The sequence below is a fragment of the Scomber japonicus genome, chromosome 19, assembly GCF_027409825.1.
Source record: "Scomber japonicus isolate fScoJap1 chromosome 19, fScoJap1.pri, whole genome shotgun sequence".
Taxonomy (NCBI): Eukaryota; Metazoa; Chordata; class Actinopteri; order Scombriformes; family Scombridae; genus Scomber; species Scomber japonicus.
In genome coordinates, this window is record NC_070596.1 from 7321485 (window position 1) to 7334694 (window position 13210).

Sequence of the window (13210 nt, forward strand, 5' to 3'; positions counted from 1 at the left end):
TACTTCTGCCGCGCTCCTTCATGAAAGCGATGAGGTCCTTGTAGTACTTATAGTCTTCGTACGGCTGGGCCTCCACGGTGATGTTCATCTCCTCCTTCAGGTTCAGGTAGATCCCCTCCGAGAGGAAGTAGTGCGGCCGGTCGTCCAGCCTCCGATCGTGGAAGATCACCACGGCCCGGGACGTCCAGTTGAAGTGGGTGTGCAGGATGTTGGCGAAGTCTCCCAGCTTGGTGGTAGACGGTCCGCTGCGCACGATGGTCCTGTACTCATCCCGCTTATCGAAGCCGAAAGCGGGTCCTCCGGCGGTGATCAACGGGAGCTTCCAGTGGGACGCAAAACGCCCCACGGAGGCGAGCGGGTACACGCACCCAGGTCCGAAAAAAGCGTCCGGGCTGTGGTAAAGCTTCGCGTCCACTGCCACCACCTGTGCGCGGCTCTCAGCGCACGAACCTGCGGCTGGATCCTCCGTGCTGTAGTTCAGGATGTTGATGGATCGGCCCAGCAGTAGCCCGTGTTTGCCGTGCAGGTCTTCGTGCGCCATGAGGATGGCCGGGAAGACGCGAGGCAGAGCCCACGGATACTTGAGGTGGTTGTCTGGGAGCATCACCGCCACGGTTATGTTGCCTCTGCAGCCGGGGAGGAGGCAGCAAGACAGCGCCGCGAACAGGCAGCATCCCAGCGCGCCTCTGCATCCCATTTTGGAAGTCCCAGAAAGGACGGTACGACCAGCGAGTGCGCACCGTTTGGAGAGGAGACACGGCCGGCTTTGGCACCCTGACACCAAACCATAAGTGTCCGTCTCCTTAGCTTTTTTCCTGCTCTCCCTCTCAAAAGTCAAACAGAGTGGGTAAAGGTATCATCCTGTCGTGACAGCCGAGCTGTGCCATGCGTCTCCGCTGCGTAATTCCACGTTTAATGAAGTACTCGTAGTTCCCCCAAACCCACTTTTCAAGCGCAGCGCGGTCCTCACGCTGATGGACTCTCCGACAGTGATAACATCCATCCAGATGACTGCAACTTAAATGAGAGCAGCCCTCTGCTCGGCCCCCACACGTCACACACTGCAAGAAGTGTGTGCTGCTTGCCCTGTCAATAAATCACTGCTCAGTCTCAAGTGATCTTTTTTTTTTCTTTGAATAATGTTTCTCGCGAATTTGTTCGATTTTGGTGTATATCATAATTATTTTAATACCCTTACTAAAGTGGAGATCTGTTTTATTCTGCCTCATTACAAATTAAGGCAGATCCTGACTCACAGTTGGGTTTGAACAAAACTCACAAATTAAACTACATTGGAAACAAGAGGAACACGTTTGGGAATGGGAACAAGTTGCATGTTTTATGACAAATGAGGCTGTTAAACCAATTACAACAAACTGAATGATGTTAAAATATTTAATATGCTTTTTTTCTTATTCCTTTTTTTTGCAGTGTATTTATATACGTCTCAAAATGGGCATGAGTCGCCCCCTGCCTGTCATCTATCACCCAGGAAAGTTTTAAAGTCTGTAGTGCAGGGGTCAGCAATTAGGTTCATGGGAAGTTTTTGAAGGATTTTTCTTTTTTGGGGGGGGCGGGGGCTTAATTGTTGCCATGGAAACACAGGTTTATATGTTTATTTCTTTTAATTTATTTAAGCATACAACAGATTTACAACACTTTTAAAGATTTATCTAAAAGGGAAACTGGCATCAACACAGCATGGCTCTTCAACTGCCAAAAGTTGTTGGATTCACATATTCACAAGGATTAACAGCGATAAAATGGTTGCCATGGTGACCTTGGTGATGGCAAATAGTTTCACCACATTTCCCCGAGTGTCATAGGAGTCTGGGAGCAGAATGGCATTCTCCAGGATGCTCTTTCCTCCATGGGGGGGCCCACTCCTGCAACTCAACTGTCAATAACGGACAGACATGGGTCAAACTCCAGTTGGGTCAAAGACTGCCTACTAGCACTTTATCCTAGTTAATTGGGTAATAGAGATGTAATAAAATGGGTTGTTATGTTTTGTTACAGCATAGTTCTCTTTGTGATGTTATAACTTTCAGGGCTTACCACCTTCATAGTCAGCCAGAGAAGTAAACCATTGCAATTAGCTTGGTGCACATTTAACAGTGTATAAGGTTTAATATGCATTGTGATCTGTGTTGTTAGTGGAGCTTGATTTCATCCTAGTTGGAAGGCATCACTGGTTGTTTTTGATAAAGTGTGTGTGTGTGTGTGTGTGTGTACATGTGCATGCATACTCATAGACACACACACACTGGGTTTTTTGGGGGGTTTTTTTGGTTAAAAGTTCAGGTCTGCTACTGCATGTCTCCTATCTTACCATGACTTCACTGTCTGCCCTAACAGGCGACATGTTGTGGTTTCATGATCTCAGTCCAGGACTTGCTCTTTGCCTTGAAATCTTGAAGGTGTTTGGTGGCACAGGCCTTGTATGGCTGCTCAGTGCTACAGGATGGGCAGATTTTGACGCCATAATTGAAATTGCTGCTGCAGGAGCTGAAGGTCCTTTAAGTGGACATTTACCTGCAACAGAACAGATTCACAAAAAGGTATTACATTAAATACCTAGTCATGTTACGAATACATAACACACTGTTACCTTCACTCTTACAAGGAATAGGCCTTTATTTGACAACACAAAAATAGGACATTATAACTTTAATGCATGTAGGATCTATTGCAGAACTGTTGAATTAGACTGCATTTGTTTCAGCAAAGTGTATCTAATTCATTGACTGAACCCATTCTTACTTTAGACTTTAAACGTTCATGGGTGTGCCTTTTCTTTTAAATACATTTAAATTATTTTAAATGTGCCAAATGTTTGGTACTTTGCAATATTTTTATCCACAAACTGTAATTAGTTTGGTGTGGTAAGATTAAGATGATGTTGTAGGGTCCCAAGGGGGACTTTAGTGACCCTCCACCCTCTGTTAATTTAATATACACCCTAGTTGTGTTTGAGACTATGGGGCCAGGTATGTACACCTGGCCCCAAGTTTTAGTTAGGTCTATCATGTGTTATCAACTGTATTGAATTGTAATAAATCCAACTTTATTTAGGAGTGTGCCTCTCAAGAAAGGGCAAGACAGGGCCACAAGAGGAACCTGTGATTTTTGGGCCCCCGAGGCAGGTGGTTGCTAATTGATTGTGGATCACCTCAGAAAAAGGGGCAGAAATATATGTAAATGCTATACATTTACATAAAGAACATTTGTATGCAGGACTGTTACTTGTAATGGAGTATTTCTATGCTATAGTATTGCTGCTTTTAAATATCTCTCTACTTCTACCAATTAATGTCACATTGAGTTAGAGAAAATGTTGTGTCACAGTGCGTGTCCTCTGCCTGTGTGTGGTAATGCTGCCATCTGCTGGTCACTTCTGATAAATTAGAAAACCACTAAAGCTGGGTCAATGACGTGACACTAATTTGTGGCTGGACTTCACGGGCTTCACACAGAAAGTGGAGGTGTATTGCAGCTGAGGAAAAGAGCCCTGAGTTGTACATTTGTGTCGTGTTTAAGTTTGTATTTGGTGGAGATGTGTCCAAACATAGGAGCTCCATAATATGTTTATTTTGCCTATAAACAGGGACAAACTAACCACTGTCTGTCTGTGAACCCCTCTGTGGCAGCAACTGTGCTACATTCTTATTTTTCTCTTTTCTATAGGCTATATATTGTTTATTTTTTGAGTGTTCTTAGAGGAAGTCTGAGATTTACGATTTTTATTGCCAGTGACTTCACTGATGTTGTACACATGACAAATAAAAAACTTGCACTTTTTATCCTTTCTTTTTACAGGGGTGTGTCATTCCTCTTTACTGCACAACTGTGATGTCACTATGATTGAATCCCAGAAAAAGTAAATGAAACAACCACAAGCTATCCGGTCTCTACAAAAACCGAGGCTGGGATTGAAGACCCGCAGCGGGAGTGTGGCCCTCTTGACAGTTCAAGTGTAACGCTTTCAAGAAGAGCCAGGAGGAGTGGGTCCCCCATACCAAACATCTACTGGACCAGACAGTGGAGGGACCCAATATCAAGAGACTCCTGCCCAGATTTAAAAGGTTCTAACAAGCAAGGATCCAGCAGTGGACACCCTGATGTTTCTAAAACTAAATTAAATCTGTTGTTGAACATTTGCTGACTTGTCCTCTTGATTGTTTTTATTATGTTGAGTTGCCATGCCATGTCCCATTCACATTTTGATTTTGTCATTTATCATATGATGATTATGACAATATGATGTAGATGATATGTGATGTAATCTATAGGCTGGGTGTGCCCTTTGATTACAGTCAGGTGCATAGTTATTTTCTAGGGTGGAAGGGCTAACAATGTGCAACCATACAATATGATTTAAGAAGCCCCTTTTCTTTCTGAAGATTAATGCATTCACCTATTTATTCATCCTTTTAAATAAAAGGTCTAAAGATGATATTGAAAGAAGGGTGCATGAAAACCAGAAGAGTTCAGAGACAGGTGCTGATTTAGTGTGTTGATCACAAGTATTTCAGACACTAGTTGCTGTTGTAAAAGTAAGGAAGGATTAAACATTGGTTTGATTACCTACAGCTGATGATGTTGTCCTCCAGGGAGAGCTTCAGTTCTCATCTGTGGATGATGTCTTCCTGTTGGGCAGTCCACTCTGCTACATGATCACAAAAAGGCATTGTTAAATATCTTGACCCTGTAACCTCATCCACAAGAGCTCTAGGAGTCATCTTTGCAATGTTATCATGTGTATCATCTAGCCACAAAGAGACAAAAGCTTTAATGCTTCTACATGCTTTCTAACCCTTTCTCTGCTATCTGATTTTATCTCCCACAACTTCAAACTTTCAAACAAACAGGAAATTAAATGTTGACTCTGTCCTCTAGTGGCAAAATCAGGAGTATCAATCAAAATCCATTTAACTCCTGACTGTTTAAACAGTGATGAAACCTTTAGTTAGTAAAGTTGTGATAATATGAGCCTCATTATTCAACATGCATCAAGTTGAAATAAAACACACACACGCACATTTGTAGCTCTGAATGCAGGATTTTATTTTTTTCTAGTTAATAAAAGCTTGTTGGGCATGAGGACAGTGCTTCCGGTATATCATACGTGTGTAGCTATAATTCATACAAATATACATTCCATAATCACATTAGTGAAGATATGACTGACTTTATTTAATGCTAATGCCAACGACTCCTACAAGAAAACACCAACATCATACTCTTTACATCCTCAGTGGTCTACTCCTCAGTAACCCTTAAAATGCCTTAAAAATATGAAATATAGGCTTGGTTTGATATATTTTCTCTCTCTTAGTGGCCTTTGTTAGTATGACATGAATCAACAGCAGTTTTCATAATTTTAAAGACGTCTTGTCTGTTGGTCCGCTTGTCTGACTGTCTGTCCTCTGACTTCTTTCTTCTTCACTCCTTCAGCCAGCTGAGCAGCTGAGGTGCGTAGTAGGTGATGATGATGTCAGCGCCTGCAACAGAGAGAGAAGACACCTGATTAATCTAATTACATGCAGGGCTGAACTCTGACAATTATCCTAACAAAATCCTTCTATTTCACTTGATGTATGCATGCACTAAAAACACCCACAAATATTCACTTTAAATGCAAAATGTGGTCTAAATCAAAACAGATATACAGTATGTATACACTAATTCACTCAGCCATTCAGCCATGTGTCCACTTAGAAGTGGAGGGCATTAGAGTATGTCCTCACTGGTGCTTTCAGGTTGTGTTTCCAATTATCTCGGTCCACAGAGATATATCAGAACAACAGGAACACTTCTGAATTCCTTCTTTGTCCAAAATAAATGTTGCATCACAGCCATTATCTTAATGCAGTGGGACAGACTGTCTTGGTCGAGTTGAACCTCTGTTTTGCGATCACCTACACGGGCTAACTACTGTTTTAATACAGAGAAATTCAAGCTTTTCTTGTTTTTACTTACATATTATTTTGATTTTTGTTGCGAGACAACTGATCAAGAATAAAAGTGATGTGACTGCAGCTCATACACAGTAATACCAAACTAGTATTTTATGGCTGATGGAGGAGAGAAGAAGTTGCCTTTTTTAACTTTACAGACCATGACAATCAAAATAAAGAGAAATGTGAACACTGTCTATGTCTGGGTGATCAGAGCATTAGACTCACCTGCCCTGCGGAAGGCAGTCATGGCCTCCATCACAGCAGCTTTGAGTTCAAAAGCTCCAGCCTGAGCTCCGTGCCACATCATGGCAAACTCCCCTGACACGTTGTACACTGCCAGCGGGTGAGTGGGGAACTGAAGAGAGGAAAACACATTCATCACAACATGGACACTTGCCTCTGGGCTTTTCTTATCAGTATATTAGTTTCATAGTAATTGAGCGTGTCACTATTTTTTAATCATCTGTGATGAGTATAGATTTGATGATTTATCTACAGACCTTGTCCTTGACTTCTCTCACAATATCCAGATAAGGCAGACCGGGTTTCACCATCAGCATATCAGCTCCTTCTCTGACATCTCGCTCCTGCAGCACACATACAGCAACACTGAGACCTCCTGCACCTGCTTCAACATGACACCTGTATCCCAAATGTACACAGACACATAAATCAACTCACCACAGCTCGGATGGCGAGTCCTCTCGCTCCAGGCGGCAGCTGATAGCAGCGTCTGTCCCCGAATGCGGGTTTGGACTGAGCAGCATCTCTGTGTTCAAACACGGCGGGGAGATTCAGTTTATTCTCACTTCAAAAGTGAATTCCTCTTATGTGTTAACAGCTGATCCTGCAGTGTTTGCTTACCTGAAAGGACCGTAGTAACAAGAGGCGAACTTTGCACTGTAGCTGAGCACTGAAACCTGGAGAGAGAAACAAATCATTTTAAAAACATTTAGTCACATTTACAATTTTTCAGAAGAAAAATGAAAAATAAACTATATATTTGAGACTTGTTTTTAAAGATGTATATCCTCAGTAAGAACAAATGAGCCTCAAGTTGAGGGCCACAGACTAACACATGACTGCATTTTTAACACATTGATCACTTGGTTGTGTATGTATCTTTCATCAAAATTACCTTGTTTCCCAAACCATTGGATATCAGTGCTTGTTTTATGGCTCTGATTCTTCCATCCATCATATCAGAGGGAGCGATGATTTGACAGCCTGTAGAACAACACGGGACCAAGAAAACATCAGCAGGGACACATCAAACATTAGTGAATAAATATCAGCTCTAAAATCTTCTTATAGATCAGTCCAATTTCATGGATGTGATGGTGAACGCGGCATTACTGTGCAGGATTTCACATATTCTCGCCTTTTTTTGGTGGAAAAAACCCCAATGAAAAAAGCTGGGGTCTAAAAATACAGGAACTAGCCATATGAAAGCTTGTGAATTTAAATGTAGAATGTAACGCCCCCCAAAATCCAAGAATGCAGATGACATGTCAGCTGTTGCTCTGTGAGGTTTCACTTTGAATTTATAAACACAAATGTACTACAATAGTCTAACATGCTTGTTTTTACACATCAGTTTCTGTGTCAACCAATATGGATGAAAGAAAATATTTGATGAAAATCAGACTAAAAAAAAAAAAAAAAAAGGTGCATCCCGCGTTTTAATAGATCGTTAAAAACAGGAAGGGAGTTAAAGGAAAGAGAAGAGTGATGCTTTATGTTTTTAAGGCTCCAAAAATAGAAACAAGGTTGAAAAAGGAGGAACAAGTATTACCAGCTCGGGCGTAGGCCAGCGCCACCTCTGCCAGACGCAGGCAGCTGGCGTCATTGTTCAGAGTGCCGTCCTCGTTTAGGATACCTGAGAAAGGAAGCAGGAAACAGCACTATGTTCATTTATGCTGCTCTTTCAGTGAAACAAACAGAAGGTGGATCGTATGAAGGGATGCTGACCACAGTGGCCGTGTGACGTGTAGGGACACAAGCAGACATCGCATGCCACCAGCAGCTCCGGGAACAAAGATCTGATCTTCTTCACCGCCAGAACGGCCGGTGTGTCGTCTGTGTCTGCCCCCGAACCCCGGTCATCCTAAAACACACGAGATCACAGTGTGTTTGACTGAGAGTCTGCCGCTAATCACGTTTATTTCCACGCTCAGGCACAGGAATGACATGCAGTATGATTGATTCTTCTCTTTTGGTTTTTACGTACCTTGTCTATTTTTGCAGGGACGCCAAAAATCAGCACACATTTCAAGCCGTTGTCCACAAGCGGCCGCAACATTCCCTCCAGCTTGTTCACTCCATATCTATTGAAGGAGAAAAGGATGCAATATGAAAAAAAAAAGGTTTCTATTGGGGAATGTCAGTAAAAATCATCATCCTTGTCAAATGTTATTAGTGGAAAAAAGGAAAATCTCAGGAAATTAAACTTTATTATTAGGAATATTGGCACAAAATTTGAAAATGTGAATTTCAGGAATTGTCTTGAAATTCAGCAGGATGCAAATTGTGAAGACGGGCTCACAGTGTGGTTTTGTCAAGTGAGGAATTAAGGTCTAACGGATTCTTTTCTTATCTTGTTCGAGGTCCAGTGTTTGGCACTCGGTCCGCCCTGCCTGACTGTTTTTATCTACAGATAACACCCTCGACTTCAGCGTGCTCACAGCTGCAGGATAACACTGTGTGTGTCTTTTTGTTTGAATCACTCGACTCATCCCAGTACATTTTGTTATTTTAATGAGTGGAAACTGGTTCTGTAAGTTACTCAGAAAACACATGCTCTGTTGTTGATAGTTTACATTTTTTGGAGATGGCTTTTTTCTGACTATGATAATAGGATTTGTTGCTATGTTACTCTTACCTTGCTTGTCCTGGCAGGCTACCAATGGGCTCCACTGCATCTGCACTGTCTCTGTAGGAAAAAGTGACAAAGAAACTAGTTAGATCACTCAAGTCTCAAAGTCACAAATATCACTTAAAGCAAATCATTTAAGTGCCAAAACATAATAATCTCCTATAGTACTTGTTTTATCAGCGTGTTATGTGACTATAAACTGGATTCACTTGTAGGAAAAACGACAAAAAGAAATGTCATTTACGTGATGAAGATCGGGTAGATGAGGTTGTCAGGCGTTAAGTTGGTCATGCATGTCTGCCAGTATCGGAGCGTCGGGTGGAAATAACCACTGTGGATGATGGACTCGGCAGGTGTCTGCATCTTTACTCTGAGCTGGAGAGAATGAGAGAGGAAACAGAGACAGAGAGTAGGGTCAGGTTCTGGGTGAGCAGAGCATAAAATATGCCGATCACACTATTGTGTTTCGTCTCAGCTCAGCCACCGTTAAAACTGACTAAGCATGCGTGATACTGCTTCTCCAAACAACGACGAGTCAGCAGGCTGCAGGTTTTTACAAGACAGAACCTTGAATTTAATAAACAAAGCTATTTTTTCAACACGCATGAGCTTGAGCACCCATTTATATAAAATATCTCCACATTTTTTCAAGCATAACTGTCTTGATTAATGAATACATTCTTTGTTAGGGACCACAGGATGAGAAGATCAGCATTATAATACAAACATTAGATGATATCTCTTCACATTATATTTACATATGCTGTCCAAATTAATAATTCAAGGCACAAATAATGATTTTTGCACATGTATGTAAAGAGTTTAGCTTCTTGTAATGCATTCACTTTTGCCATATGTACTATCACTAACAGTAATACACAAAGTCACATCACTTACAAAGATGTTATGATATTAAAACGCAAAAATGCAACGCAAACATAATCTAATCATACTCTGCTTGAGATGGTTCATATCCACTAATATTTGACCTCTGTTTTGAAGCATAGTGGCCAAAAATTTAAAAAGCTAAAGTGCAGATTTAAGATAACGAGTCATGAGTGTGTTACATGAATATTGAGCTCTAATTCGTCATAGCTGGAAACAAGATACTAACAGTTGATTTAACACATGCATGTGTGTTTTTTTTTGTTTGTTTGTTTTTTTTGGCATGGTTCACTACCAGTTTCTCATTGTGTGTTACTTTAACAGAGCAGGCTGTAAGTATGTGTCACCTTGGTCGGAAAAATGTCTTACAACTAACTATGTAACTTCGTGTTGAAGTAAAAGCCCCCCAACAACTTAAGAGATATGAATGAATACTGCATGAAAAAGAATAGAGAGTGAAAAATGACTAAATACAGCCTGTACTTACCTGGAGCAGCACTCTTCTCCACACTTGCTTCAACTGACAGTGTTTCTTCTTTGCTTTTGACGGAGTCTTCACGGCCGACTCAACGCTGCTCTACCGCCCCCTACTGACTGGAGTAATGTCTACAATACAAGAAAGCCTACAAAATTAAGTTATGTTATTATCATTATTAAATATATATACATATAAAACAAAAAAATTATATTTCCATCACAAATATAGGTGCCACTATTAAAATCATAAACAGACACCAAAATAAAAAAACTGCGACATTAGTAACCGGCCACTGTATAGCACTTTTACTCTTCTCGCGATATTCCCGAACGGCGAGAGTGAGGGGAAAAAAACTACGGTGCTAATGGCTTGTTAGCCTTGTATAGAGACGGTTTCGCTTCCAGCTAGATGGAGGAGAAAATGCCTGACTGTTTTTAAGGTACAGTAGTGTGGTGTTACAGTAAAATACGTTTTATATAAGCTTATACATGCGTTGTGTTTGTAATAAGTAAGGCTGCAACGTCTCTGTCTACCTGTGGGAAGCTAACATTGAAGTAGCTATATTGTGTATCTCTGGATCATCGATGTGATTTTAGCTCGACTTGACCCTGATGTTAATATTACACCGTGTGTCGTTTTAAACTGAATCAGTCAGAGTCAATTAGGATTAAACTGAGGCTTACCAGGCTAACTGGTGAACTGACAACGTCATGAAATGATACAGATGTGACTCAGGCCCATTTCTTACTAATAGACAGACTGTGTGGCTCTTTGTTTTTCTTTCCCAGATGTGTCAGACGTAGCACACAGTGTCCTCCTTTCTAATGCCATGTTTTCTACTGTATCCTACATAAGGAAGGGTTTCCAGAGATCCTGAGACTGGGAGCACTTCCTGTTTATCATCATCCTCCTCAGGGTGGATTTTGAAGATGTAGCCAAGAGTGAAGTGGGTCATCTCTGCAGTACCTCACCATTCCTGCCCAGGCACAGGAAGCAGCGTGTCCACCACCTCCATCCCAACTCTGGAGCACTTTGACTCCTAACCAGGGCTGCCCACTGCGTGCCCCTCAGTCAGTCCGTCCGTCCCTGGTTGAACACCCCACTGTCCCTCCTCAGCCATGCTGTTTTCCCTGCGGGAACTTGTCCAGTGGCTTGGCTTCGCCACCTTCGAACTCTTCCTCCACCTGCTGGCTTTGCTGGTCTTCAGCATGCTGGTTGCTCTGCGAGCCGACATGTTCACCCCGGCGCTGAGCTGGTGGCTGGTGTTCGTCCCTCTGTTCGCAGCCGACGGCCTCAGCACCTACTTCACAGCCATCGTGTCCATCCGGCTCTACCAGGAGAACGAGAAGCGACTGGCGGTGCTGAGGCTCCTCTGGGTGCTGACGGTGCTCAGCCTGAAGCTAGTGTGCGAGGTGCTGCTGTGCCAGAAGCTGGCGGAGCAGGAGCAAGCCAGAGACCTGTGGTTCGGCCTCATTGTGTCGCCGCTGTTCATCCTGCTGCAGCTGTTGATGATACGGGCGTGCCGCGTCAACTGAGGAGAGGCGAATCAGCGGTTGTGCGTTCATGTTACCAAAACACAGGAGCAGAGAGCAATCTTCATCTGCCGTTAGAGATTTAAAGCTTAACAATGATGTAATTTTGTCTTTTGGCTTATTGTCACCTCTAGTTAAACAAAACCCTGGTGAGTTTTGCATAGGTCACAATACAATTGTGTTTCTAACAGCATCAAAATGAACAAAAATAGCCACTGCTCACTCAAGTTAAAATGCAGTATTTCCAAACAGAAGCCGACAATCTACTCTGTGTATTGCTAAAATACATGTATGACCCTAAGTAAGTGGACATTTCCATCCACATTTTGGTCAGCAGCAGAGAATCAGAGAAGATGTCAGAGCAGTAAATGGATATGTGGGACATAATAGTGCTTCTACGTTGTGCAATCAATGGTAGACAAGGAGCCATTAGGCAAATTTACACCAGAGTTATGTTTTAATGCACATGTGCACACAACACATGGAAACTGAATAAACTGCTGAATCCTTAAGGCAGCACTAACTTTTTGGGCTCTCGTGGGTATAATATCCAAAGTAGTTGCTGCAGCAATGTTGCTTTTTTCACAGAGGAAGATGTTTGCTGGGAAATTTTGTTTAGTGTCTCACTTTGTTGCCTGTCGCTGAAAAAAAAAAACCCTTCCCCTACAACCATAAAACTGCCTAGCTTGTCAACTCCATCAGTGAGAATGGTCTGGACAGCAGGAAGCTGCTTCTGAAATGTGCTGTCACAGTCTCACCCCAATGTAGAGGAACTGAATGTGTTTTCCCACAAGCAGTCAGCAGTGTGCACATGTCTTCCCTGAAAATAGCTGATAATTTGTACAACATGTAATGTAATTGATCGATTTTTGATCCTTACCCTGTGTATGCACCGCATGTATTTAAGGCCTCATTTGAAGGTAATTCCTGATGTGAAATTTTGTGTAATATGTATATGTTGATTCTAGAAAAAAAACTTCACACTAAATCTTATTTATGTTAATATGTTCTTGTTACACATCCTTTTTGACATATGTATATACATGTAAATAAAACATCAACATTTAACAAACGTCTTACGAATGAAAACGTTTTAGTTTGTTCTGATTTGAGATATTCAGTCAGTTGCCACAAGGAGGCGCTGCTGGCCTTTTATATGGGCGTGGTGAACCACAATGTAGAGGAGCATACACGTTTCTTTCTGTTTAGCTCCCATACAAATCCTGTTGATCACGCACCATGTTCTAAGTCATACATTATTGTTAACGGTCATGTTTCATGCTTCTGTTTATTTTCAGTTCAGTGCAACATAAGAATCTGCTCTCAGACGTCAAAAAAGGATGTATCACACTACATTTCCTATACTTAAATCAGAGGCTGTGTACACTACATAGTATATACAAGGGAGGACACAAGATATACTAGATAAAAGCATGTATACATGTTCAGGGAGAAGCCATTGGAAACTGGAATTGGA

At 41.9% G+C, this 13210-nt stretch overlaps 3 protein-coding genes across 3 annotated transcripts in view; 1 reads left to right on the forward strand and 2 right to left on the reverse strand.

Annotated features, from left to right (window-relative positions):
- npr2 (natriuretic peptide receptor 2) overlaps nucleotides 1-980 on the reverse strand; it is a 61827-nt gene extending 60847 nt beyond the window's left edge. The window contains exon 1 of the mRNA XM_053340679.1: nucleotides 4-980. Within this exon, the coding sequence (XP_053196654.1) occupies nucleotides 4-697 (694 nt within the window). The 5' untranslated portion in view covers nucleotides 698-980. The remainder of the gene's footprint in view (nucleotides 1-3) is intronic.
- A 4068-nt stretch (nucleotides 981-5048) lies between these two features.
- On the reverse strand, nucleotides 5049-10253 carry alad (aminolevulinate dehydratase). The gene is made up of 12 exons (XM_053339912.1): nucleotides 10211-10253; nucleotides 9083-9213; nucleotides 8845-8895; nucleotides 8194-8290; nucleotides 7935-8070; nucleotides 7759-7842; nucleotides 7102-7190; nucleotides 6828-6883; nucleotides 6645-6732; nucleotides 6464-6550; nucleotides 6189-6318; nucleotides 5049-5504 (listed from the first exon to the last, which is right to left on the reverse strand). Exons 2-12 carry the CDS (start codon nucleotides 9199-9201, stop codon nucleotides 5446-5448), a joined length of 996 nt encoding a protein of 331 aa, XP_053195887.1. The 5' UTR covers nucleotides 9202-9213; nucleotides 10211-10253; the 3' UTR covers nucleotides 5049-5445.
- Nucleotides 10254-10533: 280 nt separating this feature from the next.
- On the forward strand, nucleotides 10534-12783 carry tmem203 (transmembrane protein 203). The gene is made up of 2 exons (XM_053340116.1): nucleotides 10534-10640; nucleotides 11057-12783. Exon 2 carries the CDS (start codon nucleotides 11320-11322, stop codon nucleotides 11734-11736), a length of 417 nt encoding a protein of 138 aa, XP_053196091.1. The 5' UTR covers nucleotides 10534-10640; nucleotides 11057-11319; the 3' UTR covers nucleotides 11737-12783.
- Nucleotides 12784-13210: the final 427 nt, after the last annotated feature.

Bases quoted from the DNA above. Each gene is read 5' to 3' on its own strand.
- alad (XM_053339912.1), bottom strand. From the start codon at position 9,201: ATGCAGACACCTGCCGAGTCCATCATCCACAGTGGTTATTTCCACCCG. The intron at 8,291-8,844 runs GTAAGAGTAACA...CTCCTTCAATAG, and splicing joins AGCCTGCCAGGACAAGCAAG to ATATGGAGTGAACAAGCTGG. The intron at 6,551-6,644 runs GTGAGTTGATTT...TGTGTGCTGCAG, and splicing joins GACTCGCCATCCGAGCTGTG to GAGCGAGATGTCAGAGAAGG.
- tmem203 (XM_053340116.1), top strand. From the start codon at position 11,320: ATGCTGTTTTCCCTGCGGGAACTTGTCCAGTGGCTTGGCTTCGCCACC.